This window comes from Orycteropus afer, unplaced genomic scaffold (genome assembly GCF_000298275.1).
Source record: "Orycteropus afer afer isolate SDZICR_OR568_19922 unplaced genomic scaffold, OryAfe1.0 scaffold00021, whole genome shotgun sequence".
Classification (NCBI taxonomy): domain Eukaryota; kingdom Metazoa; phylum Chordata; class Mammalia; order Tubulidentata; family Orycteropodidae; genus Orycteropus; species Orycteropus afer.
In genome coordinates, this window is record NW_006921608.1 from 9,065,301 (window position 1) to 9,088,729 (window position 23,429).

Genomic DNA, 23,429 nt, shown 5'->3' on the forward strand with positions numbered 1-23,429 from the left:
TCCAGCAAAGAAAAATCTTGACTTATATAATTAAAGTGAAATAGCACACTTTGAAAAAAAATTTTTTTATTGTGCTTTAGGTGAAAGTTCACAGCGCAATTTCATTTTCCCAACCAGTAGCTCATATACAAATTGCTTCATGACACTGGGTGCGATCCCTGCAATGTGTCAGCACTATCTCCGCCCTGGATTCTCCGTTTCCATCGTCCAGTGTCCCTGTCCCTCCCTGTGTTTTCATCTTTGGTTTGGGGCACTGCAGCCCTTTGGGTCTCCCAGGCAGCCTCTCTGTTTGGAGACGCACATTCCTCACAGGTGGTGGTGGCTGCGTTACAGTCCTACTACTTGGCTGGATGGTGGCTTCCAAGAGCATCTTCAGTTTCAAGTTAGAAGGGTATCTCAGGGCAATAGTCTTGGGTGTTCCTCTAGTCTCTTTCAGACCAGTAAGTCTGGTCTTTAAAATATTTTTAAGAGAAGAATCTTCATAAATAGAAAAAGAAGATTCCTTCTAACTCTTACCTCCCAAGTGATTTAAAAAATATTATTAGCTGCATGTTTCTATTTGCAGGCATAGTGTTGTCATTAACCTTTTTATGAAATGAATCATATTCTCCTCAAAATCTTTTTTTTTTTTTCCCAGTGTAACAGTAGGAATGTAGCTTTAAGTGCAAAATAAGGCTGTAACAGTGATCCTTATAAGACAGTGCCTTGGTAACTTCCAGTGTAACATGAATCCCCTTCTAATTTATGGGATAAACTGTGTTTCAAGCATCTGAGTGACCGTCCGCACCCTGCTTTTCTCTAAGTCCTGAAACCGAGTGGACAAGCAGTGACGTGGAACCTTTGAGGCTGCTTGGCTGTGAAGAACCGGGGATCTGTAAGTTGTTGCTCTGCACCGGGACGGTTTCAGTAAAATCACTTTTTGGGCTTACCCTAGATAAAAGAGAGAAAGGTGACATACATACACAAGCACAAATATGGTGTCAGATGTCCTTAGGACTGCTATCCACCTTTATCAAAGAATCATTAATGAAAACTCTTTATGTATACTCAAAAACTTCAAAATACAAATAATTTATTATCAAATACAATTTTCGCTGACTTCAGAGACTTTACCAAATACCACCATGCATGAGCTGAGCATGGCATCTCATGAAGAATACAACTAAATAGTAAGACAGGATTCCTGCCCTCGGTTTAGCAAATATTTTACTGATTTTCCACCCATTCAAAGATGAGTCAGATGGCAGCTGTGTTTTTAAGGAATGTACAAATCAAGTAGAGAAAAAAGCTTGTATCTAATTGTAGTCTAGGTTTGTGGAAGGTGTCATGGGGATTCAGAGACAATGCATTTAGCCTAGTTTGGGAGGGCTAGGTGAGATAAGCCCTAAGCCTGAGATTTTAAAGCAGTTAGCAGCTGTCCGCCTCCTGGTTAACTACACGTTTGCTTGTGGTGAGATAGTCTTATGACCATTTGGGCAAATTCATTAAAGATGATGTCAATATCCTTTATGGTTTAGAAAATAAATAAAATTTTATAATCATCCTTGTATAAAATGACAAATATCTTTTAAATGAAAACAATGGCTTGTATTTCAGATGAATCTTAAACATTTACCTAAATGTGCAAACAACTTTTAACAATTAACATAGAAATGAACTTTACCTCTCTACTTCAACAATATACATTGAGGCTCTACTCAAAGCTACGAATTAAACTACTACATAGCATATTTATAGATACGACCCTGGAAAATATAACCCTAGAAAATTTGGTAAGTATATAGACATGACAACAACAACAACAGTAATAGACATGATATTTTCTGCTCATAAAATGCTTTCTTCCCAGATGTGTTATGTTTTCATTAAAAACGTACAACACAACATCCCAAATCATGATGATTCTAAACAAGAAAAGGAAATCTTACCTTCCTTCACTCCGCACACTTTCAGATACACTGCTCTTTTCATTCACACTCGCTGTCTTGCCTCTTTGGTCGGCCTGCTCCCCAGAGAGCTTCGAGCTGGATGCTGCTGGGGAGGAAGGTTCCCCACAGTCCTGTTCTCTCAATCTGGGGGTGCTTGCCCCATGTGCTCCCATGTCTCTCACTGATGTTTCTGGGGAGGTTTGGAGTTCTGTCAAAGTTTCCTGTCCTAAGTAATCGTGGTTCGTGATTGCTACTGCAGAAGTGCCGTGATTTGCTGTAGCTCCTGTGCTGGTTCCCATGGATTTGGAAATGACTTTCAGCTTGTGTGAACTTGGTTTGTAGTGCTTCTTTTTGTGCTTAACCTTAGAATTGTGCTTTAGGAAAAATTCACACGACTCCTGTAGTACTCTTCGACTTTCACTGATTGGACTGTAAGAAAATCCAAGGAAAAGATTTTCTTGATAAATATTAATTGTTGTAGAAGACATGAAAAAAAAAATAAAGACAAAACCCACCCAGCTGCCATCGAGCGGATTCCACTCCTGATTACCCCATGTATGCAAAGCAGAACTGCGCTCTGTCGGGTTTTCAAAGCTGGGACCTTTGGGAGGGAATCACCAAGTCTTTCTTCTGGGCACCTCTGGGGGAATCGGAATGCCAACCTTTCAGTTAGAGTCAAGCACTCAACCGTTTGTGCCACCAGAGACTCCACAAAGCCTATCATGTACCTTTGGCCAGAAATCATTATGCATTAAGTTCTATATGATCCACTTGGGGCGCTCTGGTGGCGTAGTGCCTAAGGCATTTCACTGCTAACCAGAAGGCTGGCAGTTCAAACCTACCATCCACTCCTTGGAAGGAAGACTGGGCAATGTACTTCGGTAGCGATACTGCCTCGGAAACCCAAGGAGGGGTTGCTACGAGTCGGAACTGACTCAAAAGGCAGTAAGTTTGATTTAGTTTTTATGATCCATATTATTTATAAAATCTGAGATTATAAATATTATGAGATGAGTAAATTGCCTTAAAGTCAAGTCTTCTGTACATGTACTATTTGTTGCTTTTGTCAGCAAAAGTTTTAACTAATGAGAAACTATTGTTGTTGTTATGTGTCGTCGAGTCGGACCAGACTCATAGAGACCCCTTCTTGGGCTTCTGAGGCAGTATCACTATGGAAGTAGGATTGCCCAACCTTCCTTCGGAGGAGTGGCTGGTGGGTTTGAACCGCCAGCCTTCTGGTTAGCAGTCAAATGCCTTAGGCACTATGCTACCAGAAACTAAGTAGGCAAAATCAAATGACAAGGGCAAGGAAATTCAAGGTGGCATAAGGAGGGCAACTATCTGCCTGTATACCTATTTTTAAAAGCTTAAGTCAATGAATGGCATTCAGACTTCTCGGAAAGAAGAGAAAGGATGTAGAATATAATAATCTTTGTTTACATTTAATTATTTTCTAATGTTAAAGTAAGAAAGTTACATGGAAGTTAGTGTGGACAAATAAATAGGAGCTAGACATATAATAGTACTATGTACAAAAATATTAAAGTCCACTTTTTCTGACCTCAAATATTATTTGTGGAAAAGATCTACAGTTCTGAAATTTATATCACAAAAAAAAATTCATTAATCAGACCAGTGTGAAACTTTGTTGACAGTACATTGCACATGATCTACATAAATAACTAAAAGGAACTATCTACTGTATTTTCACGTAAGTAACACCTGCCTTCTATGATTGTTTGCCAACTGTTCCCCTTACCCCCAGGTATTTTTGTAAACATGCTTTGCTAATTTCTTCTTCTTCTTTTTGTTTTACAGCAATATGTAAAAAAAAAAAAAAATTTGGCATAGTGGCACTTATGAAAATGTCAATCTAGTCTATTGTTCCAGAATGTTCTGTGAATTTGAATTTTTACCACTTTAGGAAGGCAAATAAGTGAAGGTTAGGTCAGAATAACCTGCAACAGAATCTAAAGGTGCTAGTCAATAAATCACAGCACATCACTCACATTGAATTGTACTTTAGAGATATGCTTGTTTATTTGATCTCATTTAATCCTCATATGATTGGGAAAAAATGAGAAAACTATTAAAAATGCCACACTCAAAATAGTAAATTAAACTATATTAATAATGAATAGAATAATATATGTCAAATTCTGTTACAACAAATGCCAAAATAGAGCACAGCTGTCCATGAAAAATATTTCCAAACATTAGGTGGCTTATCAAAGTCAAGTAATAGTTGATACAGTGAAACTCCAAGACGATGAGAAGTTGAATAGTCTCTTGGTATTTGGTCTGTTTATTTTAAAACAATGTCAGAAAATTAAATAGGCTCTTACTCTCTCTTGCGATTTCGTTTAAAAAACCCAGCCCATTCTGTGCATGTCTTTTTGCTTCCAACCCAGAAGACGGCAGAGATGCCCACAATTAATGTCATCAGATACTTTATCATAAATAAAGCCAATTCTGGTCGAGCTTTTGTTTTTGCCTACAAAAAGGAAAGTGAATAGTAAAATTTTCAGTGGTACATTTAGAGAGAAAAGCCTATACAGCCATACAGTCAATGTAAAAATGTTGAACAAACAGTATAAATCTTTAGAATCTGTTTCATTATAAGAGATCTGAAATAACATCATATAATGAAAAGTGTTTTACATGCAAAACACTCTTTACTAAAGTTCAGAACAATGCACAAAGAACTTTTATCCATGCAACAACATACAGAGCTACAAAAGGAAAATACTGAAATACTGATCTAGCATTTTTATCCATAGGTAAATCAATATCTTAAAAATTGCTAAACTATCTGCCTCTAAATACTTACTGATTTTCTTTTATGATAATCTACTATATACAAAAAGAAACTCATTATAACAACACATATTTTAGAGTCTATGTTAAAAAGCTTGGTTGGTTAGAATAAAATAAAAATCAGTTTCCAAAAAATGTTAGAATGAGGAAATCTCATAAAATTAAATCATACTTTTTCTCCAAGCGCAAACTTTCATGTAGTGTTTTTAAAATGTTGCACAACTGTCAAAGCACTGGACATGATGAGTCTATCTTCCTTTCGGCGCTTAATATTTCTTGGAGACCATTCTACATGGAACCAAAAAGAACTCTTCATTCTTTTTAAAGGCTGCCTAATGTTTTTTTGTATGGATGAACCATAGGTTACTTAACTACCCCTCTCAATGGGTATTTAAGTTACCTCCAATCTGCTGCGATTGCAGATTGTGTTGCAGACATTATCTTTGTACACATGTAATATCTCTTACAATGAGGAGATCTGCTGATAAATTCCCACAGCGGCAGGATAAAGGTATGACCATTTAAAAGGTGATAGATATTGTCAAATTGCTCTCCACAGCAGGCTGTACTAATCAAAACTCTTCAATAGAAAAGTCTGAAAAGGCCTACTTTGCTGCACTTTCATTTAGTTTTGTGTTTCATTAGAATTTAATCTTATTATAATTTTAATTGGTATTTCTTATAATAATTTGTTCACATGTTTAAGAAAAGCTCTTCATTTGCCTTTTTCATGAACCCTCTTCTTTTCCCATTTTTATATCAGAGTGTTGGATTTTTTCTTTTTGGTTCATAGGAACTCTTTATAAATTAAAGAAACTAGCCCTTCAACTATAAAGTGACTTGCAGATAAATTTCCCCAGTTGGTTTTTTGATGATAGCTTTTCCAAATGTTTAGTTTTTCACTTAGTCAAGTTTAGTCATCTTTTATTTGATGGTTTCTAAATTTTATATCATACTCATAAAGTCCTTCTCCATTTGAAGATTATAAAATTATTTTCTCATTTTATATTCTAACAACTTGATAGTTTTTTTAACATAAAAGATAATTTTTACAAACTGTAAAGTTTAAAGTTTCTAACAGCATGTTTGTTTTTCTAGTATGCAGATAAAACAGGAATTTGGGAGACATTTTAATGCAGCAGGAGTGCTGCTATCCTTGAGTCAGCTCCGACTCACAGCAATTGTATGTACAAAAGAACGAAACACTGCCCAGTCCGGCGCCATCCTCACAATTGTTGCAGCGTTTGACCCACTGTGTCTCAAACACAATGCATCAATCCATCTCATTAAGGTGGGTATCACTTAAGGGCATAATTCCTTTATTAACTATATAGCAAAAAACAACTGTGGATACCTTCTAAGGCATATAAAACTATTATCCCCACATCAGTATAAAAATAGGTTCTACTCTCAAGAAAATAAATTACTATGTAAAACAATTTAGCCCACACATTGCTTGATCTGATACACTGTGATGACAGAATCACTTGTTTAATAAATTAATATCATGCATAAATATTCAAGAATAATGATTAAAAGTTATTTAGAAAACAAAATTTCTATAGATAAAACCACAATGAAAATGTTTTAAGAGTCTCTATTATTTCGACCGTAAAAACACTGCTTCAGTATTAATGGCAAGCATCAAACACATGAAACATATTTTGCTTCAGTTTTTTTTTTTTTAAGTTAAGCAATGACAGAACAATTTAGGCAAAAATCAAGTTCTGTTTTTATAACAATGTAAACATTGTAAGATAATAAAATCTAATAAATATATCCAAATAAGGTATTTTTTCTTATTTTAAAGAATTAAAAACAATCCCTATAATAGCAGGTGACCTCTCTTTTTCTTCCTATGACAGTCCTGTGACATGTCTTCATTGCTACCACAAATCTGCCTCTGCAATTCCAGTATTAAAATAACAGCTAAAGGAGGCATTTTCTGATTGTAACTGAAGCTAAAACTTGGGCAGAGAACCTTTGAGAAACTTTCCTCAGTTTCAGCTGATGCATACATAGACTTGGATTTTCTCACCTGAAATCTAATTTTATGGCCATGACTAATACAGGTATATTTTCAAGGAACATTTTCTAAGTTAAAATTAAATAGTAAAACAATCCAAATGATAGCTTTTACCTGATAAGGGCATGGAATATGGTACTGATGACAATGATCAGAGACCCAAGTTATCTCCCAGGTACTTCTATTCACTTGCTCATAGACATAACATCCGAGAAGCGTCACCAATGGTACAAGATACAGGCCACTGAAGACTCCGATCCGAATCATAAATTTCTTCAGTTTCTCTTGGTTTCGGCCGTCATGTTGTATAACTTGCCGAACGTGATTTAAAGAAATAATTCCGGCTAAGAGAAGAGACAGCCCAACAAACACACAAAGGCACAGCGGCAAGAGCACAAAGTAGCGAGAAGCATCGAGGTCATAAAGGCCAACAAAACAAACTCCGCTGATATTGTCTCCTTCAACTTTGTTCATAGCAAGAAGCATAACGGTCAGAAAACCTGGTATTCCCCATGCCACAGCATGGAACCACACGGCCTTCTGTTCAATGGCTTCACAACTCCATTTCCTTCCTGCAGCCAAGAACCAAGTAATGGTAAGAATCACCCACCACACAGTGCCGGCCATTGTAAAAAAATACAAAAACATAAACAAAATGGTGCAAGCCTTATTCTGAGAGCCCAGAACAACTGTGTCACCAAGTTTCAGCTTCTCATCTGCCTTATTACAGGCTGTACTGTTGTCTAGTAAAAAGCCAATAAAGTACATAAGAGATACAATGCTATAACAGACAGAATAATATATGATTGGTCTCTCTGGGTATCTAAATCTTTTAACATCAATCAGAAAAGTCAGAAATGTGAACAGAGTTGCACAAAGACAGAAAATTGAAACTATTCCAATGAAACTTTTCGCAAACTCCAGCTCATCACTTTTAAAATACATGTTGGGACACGGAGGTGCACATTGGTCAAGGCCTAGAAACTTATAGCCTTGTCCCCCAGAGGTCTTGAGATGCCTTGGACACCAAAAGCCAATGTCTCTTTGGACTTGTTCTGTTTTCTTCTGAGGGCCAACAAACTTTGTGGGTGGATCAAACTTTGTGGGTGCAGAAACAGTCTCATCACAGTATTGTAACCTGTAAAGATTATAAAAATTAAATGCATGACATCAACATTTTTATTAATTCACTATTTTAATACTATGCTTTTCAGCTGTAAAGTATTACCTTATGCATTCATAAATGATGGGAAGACAGACAAACCCAAACAGATTACAGGTTAGAGTTGGCTCAGAAGAGCACATCGTCATGAAAGCAAGGCAGAGAAATCTTTTGGAGGAAAAGTTTGACTATCACAATAAACACAAGAGAAGTATAGTAAGTCACAATGAAAGGGATTAATCTTATTGGCAAGTTACTGGAGGACAGCTTGATCCAGAGCTGAAAAGAAAGCCTGTTTGCCACAAAATTCCTCACACACAAAAGGGTATGCTGACATGCCGAGGATCATAGACTAGGTGTCAAAAAATTAACGAACCTTTCACTAGCCACTCCTTGGAAGGAAGATGTACTTCCGTAGTGATACCACCTCAGAAACCCAAGGAGAGGTTGCTAAGAGTTAGATCCGACTCAACAGCAGGGAGGTTTTTTTTTTTCCCCCTTGGTTTTCACTTACTTCAAAGGCAAAAGTGCTTTTCTGGGTAGCCAAGAGTTTCATGTATGCCATAACCACAGAAATGAATAGTTTCTCAAATAATACTCATACTCATTGCTGTGGAGTTGATTCCAAGTCATAGCAACCCTATAGGACAGAGTAGAACTGCCTTGTAGGGTTTCCAAGGCTGTAATCTTAATGGAAGTAGACTGTCATATCTTTCTCCCACAAAGCGGCTGGTAGGTTTGAACCACCAACCTTTTGGTTAGCAGCCAAGTGCTTAATCACTGTACACCAGAGCTCCTCTCGAATAGTAAGAACAGTTTATGTCTTTTTATTATATAGTTAAATATTAAGTTAAATGTTTCATTATGCTAAAACCTTTAAATAGGCCAGAATTAGAATTCCAATCAGAAGCTTCTTTTTTCATGTTTCCAAAGCAAAGGACACTGTAAAGGCCTAAAAGTTATAGAAATGAAGAAAATAAAATTTCTCTGGTATAGAAAACACCAGAATTATTCTTTGTGCAACTGAGTCAACATTTTACTAAAGAGATACTTGTAATTTTTACTTAACATTAGTGGGATTGAGTCTGAATACAGAGATAATGTGTACAAATGGATTCTACATCCCAGTTCAATGCATCATTCTCAAACATGAAATAAATCTGATTTGGTTTAATTATAAGAAAAAATACTATCCATTTCTCAGAAGATCAAACTATAAAGATCAAAAGGGTGGGAACTACAAATTAGGTGCTAGAGCAAAGTTTTGTGGGTTTTATAACCTCTTCTGCTTTGAAACTGAGTAGGTAATCCCATAAAGAAAGAGTAAGTATCCAGTAAATTGAAGTGTCATTAAGGATAAAATACACATCACAAAATAATAACTATTAAGATTTGGACTCACAAAAATAACTAAACAATGGTTATGTATTCTTTTCCTCCACATGACTTAACACCTTCTAATAGAATTTATTTCATCTCCTCCCTCCCTCCACTAGAATGTAAGCGCCGCAAAAGCAGGAATTTTTGTCTGCTATGTCCTTAGTGTCCAGAACAGCCCTCGAAGACAGCAGGAGTGCACTAAGTATTTGTTGACCGAGTCGCCAATCTTCTCTCCTCTCCTTTTACTGCCACCATCCTTGCTGACTTGACCATCCATACGGACAACCCCCACCCTCCTGGCTTCTCAACTTTTAACCTCCTCACCTCCAACGGCCATCCCTACCCCACTTCAGCCACCTACAACCAGGGTCACACAATGAACCCTACCAACATACTACCTCCAAAAATCACTAACTCAAGAATCCGGCCCTTTGACCACAAGTGCCTATCCTCGTAGCTGGTTTATTAAAAAATTCCCACTGTGACTTTTCTTTTAGTCACACTGGAATCTCCACTACCTTTCTCAAAATATCAATCCTTTCCTGTTTCATTTCATTCCTCATTCACTGAGATGTTCAGTATCTATCATTTTAGTAATTAGTAACATTTAGTAATTCTCAATAGCCTCAACTTTCTTGCTACTCCTTGGACTTTTCATTGCATCCATCTGGGAACATTCCAACCACAGAACTAACTCTGGCTTTCTCTGAACTTGCCCCCAAGCATTCGAGCACTGCTGGAGAGGATCTCCACAGGTCAGATGAGATCCGTTACAAATTCAGGGTCACCCCGTTTACCTAAAACGTTACTGAGTCTCTCCAGTTTACTTACTTTCTCATACTCTATAGTTCCCAGGGCCTTACATTTTGCATCCTTCCTCCCCAGACTCTCATCAGATGACCCTGACTCTTACTACTTCACAATGAAAATAAAAGCATCAGATAGGAATTCTCACAAAATCCTTATCAAACAAGCCTGACCTACATCTATAGATAAATCCATTCTCTTTCCCTCCCCCTCCCAGCCATAGCCAACCCTTTATCTGTGTTTGGGATCCAATCTCCTTCTCAGAACACTGCTACTAATGATTTTCCCTTCTACCCCATACACACCTGCCCCTTCCTTGTAATCTCCTAGCAGCTGGTAAAAGTAGTCAGTTCTTTCCCATTAAGACACCAAAATCTCCCCCACCTTCTTCTGGCTACAACATCCCTCTTCCTCTCTCTTAGAGTCAAATTTTCTGACAGTTATCTTTATATCTTGTTTCATTTCCCACTCATTCCGTTACCCATTGCAATTTGTCCTCTGTTCCCACCACTCTAAAGAAACAGTATTAGCTAAGGTTCTTAATAGGAGCCCTGGTGGGACAACGGTGAAGCACTCTCTGCTAACCAAAGGGCTGGCTGGTGGCAGTGAGTCCACAGGAGGAAAAACCTGGTGATCTGCTCCTGCACAGATTTCAGTCTAGGAAACCCTATGGGGCAGTTCTACGCTGTCACACAGGGTTGCTCTGAGTTGGAACAGACTCCATGGCACCTAACAATGGTCTCACTAACCTGCAGCATCTGACACTTTCTCTGCCTTCAATATCCTCTTCCCTTCTGGACACATATTTCCCATTCTCCCTAGCAGTTCACTTGTAACCACGTGACTGACATTTTACCAACAGGAATGTGAAGGGGAAAGATGTGATATGATCAAGAAAAGGTACCAGTTCTCTAGATTCTTGCTCTCCCACCTACATGGCCACTACGCTGCCAGACGGAAGCATCCTAGATTCTCAAGGTGAACCATCAGAGAGAGCTTGCCCAATCAATGCTCCCCGGGCTGTGACATGAGAACCATGCTTTACACACAGAAGCTATGAGTTGGATCCAACTCAACGGCAGTGAGTTTGTTTTTGTTTGGTTTATCCTGTCCCCCAACGGCTGTCTTCAAGTACTTCAAGGGATTCCCACTGTCCTCAGAATAAAAGCCTGCACTCCAGCCCTGAGTGGCCTGCGACTGCTTTGCCTTCCTTCCTTGTCTTACTCACACTAACACATTCTAGCCACGCTGACTTGTTTTTTAAAAAAACCTATTCTTAACTTTTTACAGTAGTAGTCTCATACAATAATTGTTCTTTTGTGATTGACTACTTTCACTCACCACAATGTCCTCTAGGTTCATCCATGTTATGAAGTGCTTTGCAGAGTCACTGTTATTTTTTCATAGTATTCCATTGTGTCTATGGACCAGCTTATCCATTTTCATCCACTGATGGGCACTTAGGCTGTTTCCATCTTTTTGCTATTGTGAATAATGCTGCTATGAACATGGGTGTTCATATGTCTGTTCGTGTCACAGCTCTTATTTCTCTAGGATATATACCTAGTAGTGGGATTGCTGGACCATGTGGTATTTCTATTTCCAACTTAAGGAAGTACCATACTGCTTTCCACAGTGGTTGTACCATTTTACAATGCCACCAGCAGTGTATAAAGGTTTCAGGCTCTCCACATCCTTGCCAGTAGTTGTGGTTTTCTGTATTTTTGAACTTTGCTATTTATTAATGCTGTGGTGAGATGACAGTTCAGTATTGTTTTGATTTGCATCCCTCCACTGGCTACAGATTTCAAGCATTTCTTCATGTGTGTTTGTCAGCCACCTGCATGTCTTCTGTGGTGAAGTGTCTGTTCATGTCCTCTGCCCATTTTTCAACTGCATTGTCTTTTTTTTTTTGCTGTTGCGGTGAATTTTTTTTTTTCAATAAGTTTTAGAGATTAGTCCCTTATCCTATATATTGCTGCCAAAATTTTTTCCCAGTCTGTAGGTTCTCTTTTTATTACTTTGATGATGTCATTTGATGCGCATAAATGTTTCATCTTTAGGAGATAGCAGTTGTCTAGTTAATCATCTGCTGTTTGTGCATGTTTAGTTATGCTTGACAATGTATTTCTGCCATGCTTTAGGGACCTTAAGTTTGCCCCTATTTTTTTTCGATGGTCTTTATGGTTTTTGGTTTTATGTTTAGGTCTTTGATCTATCCTGAGTTAGTTTTTGTATATGGTGTGAAACATAGGTCTGTTTCATTTTTCTGCAAATGACTGTCCAGTTTTGCCAGCACCATTTGTTAAAGAGACTATCCCTTCCTCCATTTAATGGGTTTTGGCCCTTTGTCAAAGATCAGCTGTCCTTAGCTGGATGGGTACAATATTCTCTGAATATGTCAAGCTCTCTTTTGCCACAGGGCCTCTGCTACTTCCTCTGCCTAAAAAGCTCTTTCCTCCTCTCACTGCCTAGTTACTTCTGTCTTATCCTTTGTACTTTAGGTCAATAGTTATCTCCTCAAGGAAACCCTCCCTTTCCCCCAGTCTAGGTCAAATGTACCATTACATGTTCTCATAGAACCATGCACCTCTCCTTTGTTGTATCTATCAGAGTAGTGATTTTGCATTTATTTGTATAATTATCTGATTACTATCTGTCGCTCCCACCACACTGTAAGTTCCCTGAGAGAAAGAATCATGTCTGTTTTTGCTCACCATTGTGTCCCCAACCCTTATTACCATGGTATCTGGCATATCAGGTATGCAATAAACATCTGTTGAAGCATGCTTGTCACTAGTATTTTGGAGAGCTAACAATATTAAAATACCATCAACAACTTTTAGTCAAAAACATAATTTACCTGTCACATTCAAGTTCCTCAGGCCACTGGATGTCAAAAGTGTCAATTATTTTTTTGCAATCAGAATATACTTTCTCACAAAACTTACGACAAGGTGGAACCACATGAATTTGTTCTGTGCAGCTTGGTACAAAAGTTTGGCAAAGGAAAGTCACAACATCTGGTGAACATTCCAGGTTTGCAAGAGGAAGAAAATGCTACAAAGTAAAACAGCAAGATCAGGTTAGATAATATTTTACAAACAAATGAATGAAGTTAATTCATTTACTGTTTAAAGTATATTTTTCTACTTATACTTCCAAAAGAATCTCTAAATTTCACTTTCTACACAAAGAAATTTTGTGAACATACTTTGTTTAGCCTGTTAGATTTGTGAACGCGTTATCCATTTGGAGTAATATTATTTTGTTTTTCAAGAAGACATGCTAAATCACAAGCATGATTTACTTGCTGGGTGAAATCAATTATTCAAATATTCAATTTACAAGCATATGGTGCAATACTTTAGTGCTGGACTAAGCATTCTGGAAGATAAAGGAATGTTTGGGCAGAGGGAACAGCATGAAAAAGGCACAGTGGCTGTGAGAACACAGTGCATTCAGGGCAAGAAGTTCAGAGGTCAAAGAGGTGGAGTTAGGCACACAGTAGAGAGATGAGACTGGAAAGGAAAGCAGGACATGGTCATAAAGAGTATGACTGACATGCTAAACTGCTTGGATTTTATCATGAAGGAATGAGATACTATTGGAGTCTTAAGGAGGAAGTGAGTTCAAAGTTTGACAGCTTTAGTTTGAATCCCAGCTCCACGCTTACTAGTTGTATAACTTTTGGGGCAAGTTATTTAACTTCTCTGTACCTTAGCTTAGGCTCTCTGGTAGTGTAGTGCCTAAGGCATTTGACCGCTAACCAGAAGGCTGGAGGTTCAAACCCACTAGCTACTCTTTGGAAGGAAGATTGGGCAATCTACTTCCACAGAGATACCGCCTCAGAAACCCAAGGAGGGTCTCTATGAGTCAAAATCAACTCAACAGCAGTGAGTTTGAATTTTTTGGTGCCTTAGCTTCTTCATCTAAAATGGGAATAACAAGTCTTTCCTTTGTAAGACTGTTGTGAAGACTGAGTTAATAAACATAAAGCACTTAGAACAGTGTGTAGCACACAGTAAGTACCCAATATATCTTAGTTATTGTGATCATTATACTTCAGAGAGTTCTGATAAATCCTGGGTAAACATGGTAGACTGTCCACATATGTTTATCTCCTTCCTCTGCCTCTTACTTGGACAATAAGGAAATAGAAAGGTATTAATCCATTAGGATAAAGTGAACAGGAGAGACAACATTAGGTTAAGGAACAGATTTGGAAGTCATCAGTCCAAAACTGATAACTGAAACAAGCAAATGAAAATATCTGTGGAGAACATGTAGAGCAAGAACGAATGAGAATTCTGATTCAAAGGGAACTCACTGAACCTACATGTTAACATCCCTCCTTTCCAAACACCATTGAAATTAGAGAAAGTGTATAAAAGTAAAAAATGAAACCCACAGCTGTACACACACAACAACAACAAAAAGAGGGGGGTTATCTGAGAAACTCCTGAAAGATAAAAAGAAAGGATGAGGACTTCTGCTTTCAGTAGAATGGCCAATTAAATAAATAGTACACAATGGTCTCCTGCCACAGGACCATTCAGATTCTGGATAAATTCTAACAAATACACTTTAAAATGCATTGCTGAGCACTGTGTATACCTAATATTAAGATACATAAAGCAAAAAGTGACAAAATGACAAGGAGAAATGGACAATTCCATGGTCATAATGAGAAGTTTCAACACATCTTCTTAGTAAATGACAGGTCAAAAGCAGACAAAAATTTAGTAAGTAAATATGAGATTTGACTGGGACACTACAATTAACAAGTCTGATTTAAAGGGAACCCCACACCCAACTATTAGAGGACTACAGCTTTGGAGGATGTGGGAGCAGTGGAGGGTGCAGGCTGTCCTGATGGGGAAGAGCAAGGCGACTGAGCAGAGGCAGGGTGGAGGCAGTAGGCACACATCTCTCTGATATGAATGATGCTCTGGAACCTGACCTATGCCCCCTAACAAGAACTTGTTGGAAAGCAAACAATACAGTGCTTTCCTCTATTTCTTCTACCCCAAGGGGGAGAGCGTCCTCTTTTGAGTCTGATGTAAGAAAATGGGAGCATGAGCAGGTGGTGCAATGATTAAGTGCTTGGCTGCTAATTTGAAAGGTCGGTGGTATGACGTCACCAGTGGTCCCACAGGAGAAAGACCTGGCGCTCTGCTTCCATAAGGACTACAGCCTAGGAAACCCCACGGGGCAGTTCTACACTGTCCTATGGGGTCACTATGAGTCAGAATTGACTCGACAGCACACAACACCTTTTTAGCTTACTATTCCAAATAAGCCTAGTTTCCAAATGTTTTGAGTATCTGGTAATCAGAGTCTGCTGGAGAAAATTAAAACAAACTGTTTAATTGCTCTAACTCAGAAGCCACTCTGTAACAGTCATGATAGCACTGAAGAACTATTATTGTCCCATGCAATGGCAGGCAAAATTAAAGTAACACATGTTATTTTGCTATAGTAAGAAAATGTTTTTAAAGGGTAAACGTAGGGAGTCATTCCCTTTCTTTAAGGATTGGCTAATCCAACTATGTTGACATTCATGCAATTTGCAGAATATGAGTCTAATGCCTTCCGAGGCAGGCAGGTAAATTCAAAAGTGTATAAGACAATAAAGAGTGGTTGGAAAGCAGTTGCTACTCAAGTCCAACAGACTGTCATTCAGGAATGTGGACACAGAACTGTCAGTTATTTCAATTTTTCAAAAGAAAATAGAATCTGGATTTTTATGTGAAATCTCCCAAATTTTAAATTTTGGCAAGTTAATTTAAATATCTAAAACAAATATGTCTTCAGCTCAGATCCAGGGTGGGCCAACAATTTTCAAGTTCTGTTGCAGACTCTATGAACAAACTTAAAGAATTTTAGATTTGGAAGGGATCTAAGAGAACCTTTAAGTCAATTAATTTCAAAGTGTGTATGTATGTTGTCAGAAGGGACCAGTCCCTGGAGAAGGATATCAGCTTGGTAAAGCAGAGGGCCAGCAAGAAAGGGGAAGACCCTCAGTGAGACACAGAGATCAACACAGTGGCTACAATGATGGCTCCAGCAGAACTACGACTGTGAGGATGGTGCACAACAGGGCAGTGTTCCGCTCTGTTGTCATAGGGTTGCTATGAGTTGGAGCTGACCTGATGGCACCTAACAACAATGTAAGTTAGGCACTGTACTTCTCAAGTATTTTTACAACAACTTGTGAGACGGATGTTCATATTTCCACCTCGCAGACAAGGAAACTGAAGATCTGCAAGATTAAGCATCTTGTACAGAGCTGCTGCTAGTAAGTGGCAGAAACAAAAGATGCACCTGGGTCACTATGTAGCATTCCAGATATGGCTTCCTTAACCCTTCCACTATTCTTTCATCAACTCTCCCTGAAAACTACCCTTCCCCAAGGCACCATGACAGGCAAAAAGGCTACAAGGATGAAGAGAAGGAAAGAAAGATATCAAAAGAGAACTGAGAATATTCTACATGAAAGAAATCTTTCAGTCTGAAAAAAGGAAGTGTTCACAAGGCACATAATCAATGACTATCATATCACTCAAGCTTTGCTTATCACATTCCCAACCTCTTGAAGCAGGTAGTTTGGGAACACATAATACACAATAGGTAGTCAGGCTGTTATTGAACTCATTATCCCAATTGCTTAAAATGATTCTTCCTTGAAGAATATCAAACCCCTGCCACCCAGTCAATTCTGACTCACAGTGATCCACAGGGTTTCCAGGGCTGTAAATCTATCTTCCTCCCACAGAGTAGCTGGTGGGTTTGAACCACCAACCTTCTGGTTAGTAGCCAAATGCCTTAACCACTGCACCACCAGAGCTCCTTATAGCTACCGCTATTTTCTGATATTCTTCCCTGAATGAAAATAGCCTAATCACACTAAACATTTTCTTTCCTTATCCAGAAAGTAGGGAGGAAAGGTGGTAGTAGGAAGAGGTCCACTGGATTCCTCTAAAAGCAGAAAAATGAAAATGTTTAAAACTCATTGCTCAAGAGAAAATAAAAGTTTTTCTTAAAAGTTTGCTTATCCAATTTGTCTCTATCCTTTTATTTTTAAATGAACAGAGATATTTTAGGAGTGCATATTAACAGGTGGAAAGGAAAGGTTTTCTTTTCTTTTCTTTTTTTTTTTTTTTGGCTCCCTTCCCTTTAGACTGTTTAAAAGTGGAATGACCACATGCTGTTCCAAACAATACACGGCTTGGTTTTTGCCTAGACCTCAATAAAGGCAATTCAAAAAGAAAATACAATATTCCTGTTTCCATTTTCCCTAGATCAGTTTCAGTATTTACTGGATAAAATCAGTCTCTCAAGGGAAGCTAACTTCACAATTTGAGAAACAATGTCCTAGATATGAAACAAAGAGGAACACAATAGAAACCAGCAGCCATTTGTTTTTCCACTTGGGAGAGCTCTACTAGACAACATCCTTTTCATTACAGAGCTAAGTTGCTATTCAGAATCACAAATTAACTCTTTATCATACAAATACCTTCAGTTCAGAAAATACAAAGCAAAAACTGAAGTCCCTTATTTCAAGCACTTTCTGAAACAAAATTACAGTTAAGCTAAACTAAAGAACTAGGATATCTCAGCCAGTCTTTCGGTTTGTGATAAAGAAACTGGACTTTGAAAAAAATCTATGTGAAAAATAAACGACATGTGCCTCAAGTAACATATTTATGAGAATATACAATAACATTTATTATTTATTAGGTCTTAGGAGCTCTGGTAGCATAGTGCCTAAGGCACTTGATTGCTAACCAGAAGGCTGGCGGTTCAAACCCACCAGCCACTCCTCAGAAGGAAGGTTGGGCAATCTACTTTGGTAGTGATACCGCCTTGGAAACCCAAGGAGGGGTCACTATGAGTCGGGGCCGACTCTAGGGCACATAACAACAACAACATATCATTCTTAAGAACACTTTCAAGTATTTCAAACCAATGGTTGGCAAACTACACTCCATGGGCTAACTTCAGCCCAGTGCCTGTCCTGTTAATAAAGTTTTATTGAAACACAGCCAGTCTCATTCATTTGCATAGTGTCTCACGCTACTTTCCTGCAGAATTGAATAGCTATGACAGGGACTGTACAGCCTGCAAAGCCAAAAATATTTAATGTTTGATTCATTACAGAAAAAGTTTGCCAAACCCTGCTCTAAACAATAACAACAAAAAAACTAACTCACTGCCATCAAGTCATTCCAACTCACAGTGAGCCCCACTGGGTTTCTGAGGCAATCTCTACAGAAGTAGATTGCCCAGTCTTCCTTCTACAGAGTGGCTGGTGGGTTTGAACCACCAACCTTCTGGTCAGCAGTCAAACGCCTTAGGCACTAGGGCACCAGAACTCCTTCTGCTCTAAACTAGTGGGTCACAAACTTCAGTGTTCGTAAGAAACACCTGGGTCATTTGTCAGTAACTATAGTTTCTCAGACCCTCTCAAAAGAGAGCATGTCTAGTAGGTTGGGGTGGGGCCCATGAACTTGCTTTTCTAATAAGCTCACTAGCTACTAGTCTATGAACTAAACTTTGAGAACCACTGCTCTAAACCATTTCATACAATCGCAGATAAACAATGCCCACAAATGCCTAAATTCTATAAAACAGACTTATCTTCCTACGAAATGAAAACTGAGGCATAAAAGAGGAGAAAGATAGAACTCTTGACTTATATTGAATTCTTAAAAGTACAACTGAATGCTGTTATCATCAGATAATTCCTTCAGCCCCTCACCCTAACATCAATTCACAGTGGAAATTCAATTTGGGTCAGGAGGAACCAAAGGCAGTTGGTTTGGAGGTGTAAAGTCCAATTTGTTCTTAGAGAAGGCATAAAGCACATTTTTAGTAAAAGTCAAATTACATGCACCTATAATTTAGTACTTGACTGGACTATATATTTCTGACATACATAGTTTCTTATTCCATGTGGTCTAATAAAAATTCCATATAAATAAATGTTTTAAAATCAAATTCTTTAAATAAATTCTGAGAAACATTTAGAGCTCATACAGGAAAGTAGATGGAGGACGTCAACTGATATATTTTATTAGAACCAGGCTTGAGCAGAACAAAAAAACAGATATTATGTAAACTACCTAAAAATGTTAGAATGTATGACTTTCACATGGATAGCACAGAACACAGAGACAGAAGGTGAAGATTTGGAGGGCAAATTTTCTTTGTTGATTTGTTAGGACAGAGCTACCACCTTTTTCTTTATTCGGTCTTTATGAAACATCTATAATGCTTGAAGGTACTACACTAAGCATTAGGGTTAGAGGTGAATAAGCACCATTCCTGCTCTGAGTTCACAATCTAGTGAGAAATGTAACTGCAACACAGCCGGTAAGGCAACAAACAGTCATATCCCAAGTACTATAATAGTATACATATGAGTCCCTGGCTGGCACCGAAGGTTTGTGCTCAACTATTAACTGGAAGTCTGGAGGTTCGAATCCACCCAGTGGCACTGTGAAAGAAAGGCCTGGCAATCTGTTTCTGTAAACATTACAGCCTAGGAAAGCCTACGGAGCAGTTCTACTCTGTGACACACAGAGTCAGGATCTACTTGACAGCAATGGGTAGTTGGGTATGAGTATACAGTATATAGGAAAGCAATGATTAACTATGCTTGGGAGACAGGTGGAAGGCTTCATGAAGGACAAGACTGCTTTAAGTGAGGACTGCAGGAACTGAACAGATGAAGATAAGCACGCCCAGGCAGAAAGTGTAACCGTGCAAAGGTGTGGAGGTGTGAGAGAGGGATGGCTCTGCGTGCTGTAAGTACATCAGTGTGCCAAGGCAGAGTGGACCAGGCAGGAAGGGGAAAGGTGGGAGGCTGGCCAGGACAGCAGGATCCCACAGGAAGAGCCTTGGGTGCCACACTAGAGTCAGGTCTTTATTTTTCAAGCTTTAGGAAACTGGTAGGGAATTCTAACCCCGAGTGCATTATATGTTTTTTTGCCTACCGTGCCCTCCCAGTGGGTGTGGTTGGTAAAAAAAGTTAACATGTGAGTTATTTGCCTAAAAATACAGAATATAAAGAGAATGGTAATCTTAGCAGTCAAGAAGGTAAGAACAGAAATGCTTCTTGATAATGTCCAGACATAAAACTACCTGGAAAGAAGCTAAGTGACCTGTGTGTGTGTGTGTGTGTATATAAAAAAAAAACATATATTATTGCATATAATATATGTGTGTGTACCTCAAATAAATAAATTACATATATATATGGGGAGAAAGAGAAAGTGAAAGAGAGATAGAAACAATTGTTTTTTAAAAGACATGTGTGGAACAAAAACTAGTTCTAACCATCTTACAATAATAGGCATTTAACAGCAGAGATGCATGTCTCTCCTACCTTTATAATGGTACTCTATGATAAGAAACTTAGGCTAAATGAGCTGAATTTATAAGGCCACTGTTAACATTCAAACTGAAATTATGTATAGCTACTACACAAAAAGTAGATTAAGGGAAAAATCAAAACATGTTTTTAAAAACACTGTAAGACATGAATTATAAAGCATGTATTATTATCACCAAAGAAAATGTGAATAATTATTCCCTGAAGGTATTCCCACTACGTACTTTGATCACATTCAAATATCAAAATGGTTACTGACTAATCAATAAAATTTAACTGTATCATCTGTTCACTGTTCAAAATGACAGCTTGCATTGCTTTGAAAAACCACCAAAAGATTTGTTGTTGTTGTTGTTTGCCTGGACTGTATTCTGACTCACAGCAACCTTTTGAGTCAGAGTAGAACTGCTCCACAGGGTTTGCCAGGCTGTAATCTTTATCAGAAGAGCTCTGGTGGCATAGTGGTTAAAGCATTTGGCTGCTGACCAAGTGGTCCGGGGTTGGAAAGATGAGGGAAAGAGGAGGCAGTCTGCTTATGTAAATATTCAGAGCCTTGGAAACCCTATAGGGAAGTTCTACTCTGACCTAAAAGGTCACCATGAGTCCAAATCTCCTCAATGGCAGTGAGGTTTGGAATCTTTACAGGAGCAGACGGCCACATCTTTCTCCCTCAGAGTGGCTGGTGGGTTCACACAGCAGACATGTCAGTTAGCAGCTGAGGGCTTAACCACTAGTTAACCACCAGGACTCCTAAAACCAAAGATCACCATATAATTTGTACTGTCCTTTAAAAGTATTTCCTTAGTCTTTACAGGCCTTCCAACTCTATATACAAGTCAACAGTGAAGCGTCAGACAACTATACAAATGAACAATGGAAGACTTTCAAAGCTGCAAAACCAAAAGGAGTCAGTTCTTAAAGTACTGTTTTTACTACATTTTAAGGCATTTCATCTCTTATAAACCATCTGAAGAAAAGCCTTTATTACGCTTGGATAGCTATTCTGAAGAAAACTACAACAACACATTTGTCTCCTTCCCTTTGCTGCACTTCTCAGCCTTACAGATCCGTAGGGGAGGGCAGGCTCCTGTCTCTACAAGTAGCTCTTTCTTCCCACACCTCCACAGCATCTGCATATCTCTCCACCTGAGCAGGTAACTGAGGCTCCTAAGGCAATATTTAGTGTTGCTTGCTCCTCCCTGGGCACACATTTGTCTCTTTTAACAAGTATCTTGCAAAGAACACTTAAGTACTATGTTCACAAAAGAAAGTCACTTTTTAGCAAGACTCTCTCCAGCCCCCAAATCTCCCAGTCATTGCTTCAGGAAAGCCAACTGAACATTACAATTACTTATGAGAAAATATGTTTCTTCACTTTTAGTCAAAGCAACATAAACTATATGTTCAATGAATTACAAAAAAAATCAGAATTTGCATTTTTTGGGGAACACCCATAATAGATTAAAGACAACAAAAATTTTGCTAGGAGCAAGATATTTCAAAATCATTCATAACTACTCTTCTTTATACAGTGAGCCCTATCTTAAGTAGGGTCCCCAAATGTACACAAAATGGAAGTTAGAGGATTTCTTTTCAAAAGGATTTATTCAAACTATGATTTATATACAACTTAAAGGAATGTCTTCGTATATTTAAAAAATAAAATAAAATTTTAAAAAGTCCTATCCATAGTTTGGGAGCTCTGGTAGCATAGTGGCTAAGACACTTGCCTGCTAACCAGACGGCTGGCGGTTCAAACCCACCAGCCACTCCTCGGAAGGAAGGTTGGGCAATCCTACTTCCGTAGTGATACTGCCTCGGAAACCCAAGGAGGGGTCGCTATGAGTCGGGGCCGACTCGACGGCACATAACAACAACAACAACAATCCATAGTTTATTGCAGAACAGAGTATAAGAACTACTCACCTGTTGAACATTTACCTCAAGTGGACACATGCCCTTGAGAGAACAATCATGGGAGAAGGAAGGGTACCTTATGCACGGGGAGACAGCTTAGGGGGCAGGAGAGTATGGAGGGATGGACACTGGGAAGTGGTACCTTGGGGAGGAAATTGGAGGGGAGCTGTTGCATTGTGGTAAATTGTGGTCAATGACATGAGACAAAGTATATGTGAACTGCTGTATCGAGAGTGAATTTGCTCTGTAAATCTTCACCCAAATCTAAATAAAATAAAATTAAAAAAAACAAACAAACAAAAAAAGAACTACTCACCTCCATTTCCTTAGCAGCAGTACCCTGGTCATAATGACCCATCAGATTAGGGAAAAATGTCATATTGTAGGCCATTTTCATACACCTGGGAACAGTAACTGGCTCACAGGTGAAGAGGCTGTGCCCTCTTATGACGGGCAGACAGATAAATGTCAACAAAAATGTAAACATTTCCATTTTCTTCAAATTCCAGACTTTACCACATGGCCCAGATTAATGGCTCTTTTCATCCTCAGAAGACTGCCAAATTAAAAATGTTCAGATTCCTCATTTCACTATTTTACCATTTTGAAGGAAGCTCTTTTCCCAAAAATGAGCTCTGGATCAATTACTGTAAAAACCACCAAGAGGGTGTATCAGTAACATTTGTCAAAAACTCCAATATGGACATCAGAGAGCAGAGATAGGATTTTCACCCTAGGTAACTAACACTAGAAAACCATGGAAAATTCCATCCTACCCAGCGACTCCACCACCTGCTTTGGCATAGAATGTACAGAATTTGCTGAAGAAGTCCTGTCTCTATGGGGGTTTGTTCTGTGCTTTATATTACAGAACACAGTGTGAAAAGGGGGCATAAAATGAGTGAGAGGGAGGAAAAGGAATGCGGAGCCCTACTGGAAATCACACTAAGCACGAGAAACTGAGGCCCAGGGAAATGTCTTAAGCCCTAA

The 23,429-nt window shown here is 38.6% G+C and overlaps 1 protein-coding gene across 1 annotated transcript; it reads right to left on the reverse strand.

Moving 5' to 3' along the window:
* Positions 1 to 761: 761 nt before the first annotated feature.
* Positions 762 to 22,932, reverse strand: FZD6 (frizzled class receptor 6). Its single transcript, XM_007934801.2, has 6 exons — positions 22,756 to 22,932; positions 12,984 to 13,180; positions 6,886 to 7,909; positions 4,274 to 4,422; positions 1,929 to 2,357; positions 762 to 930 (listed from the first exon to the last, which is right to left on the reverse strand). The coding sequence occupies exons 1-6, from the start codon at positions 22,930 to 22,932 to the stop codon at positions 762 to 764; spliced, it is 2,145 nt and encodes a 714-aa protein (XP_007932992.1).
* Positions 22,933 to 23,429: the final 497 nt, after the last annotated feature.

What these genes read in the sequence shown, in the direction of transcription:
- FZD6 (XM_007934801.2), bottom strand. Translation starts at nt 22,932, where the DNA reads ATGGAAATGTTTACATTTTTGTTGACATTTATCTGTCTGCCCGTCATA. An exon ending in CTGCTGCTAAGGAAATGGAG is followed by an intron (nt 13,181 to 22,755) that starts GTGAGTAGTTCT and finishes TTTACTTTGTAG; the next exon opens with CATTTTCTTCCTCTTGCAAA. An exon ending in GAGGAACTTGAATGTGACAG is followed by an intron (nt 7,910 to 12,983) that starts GTAAATTATGTT and finishes TAATCTTTACAG; the next exon opens with GTTACAATACTGTGATGAGA.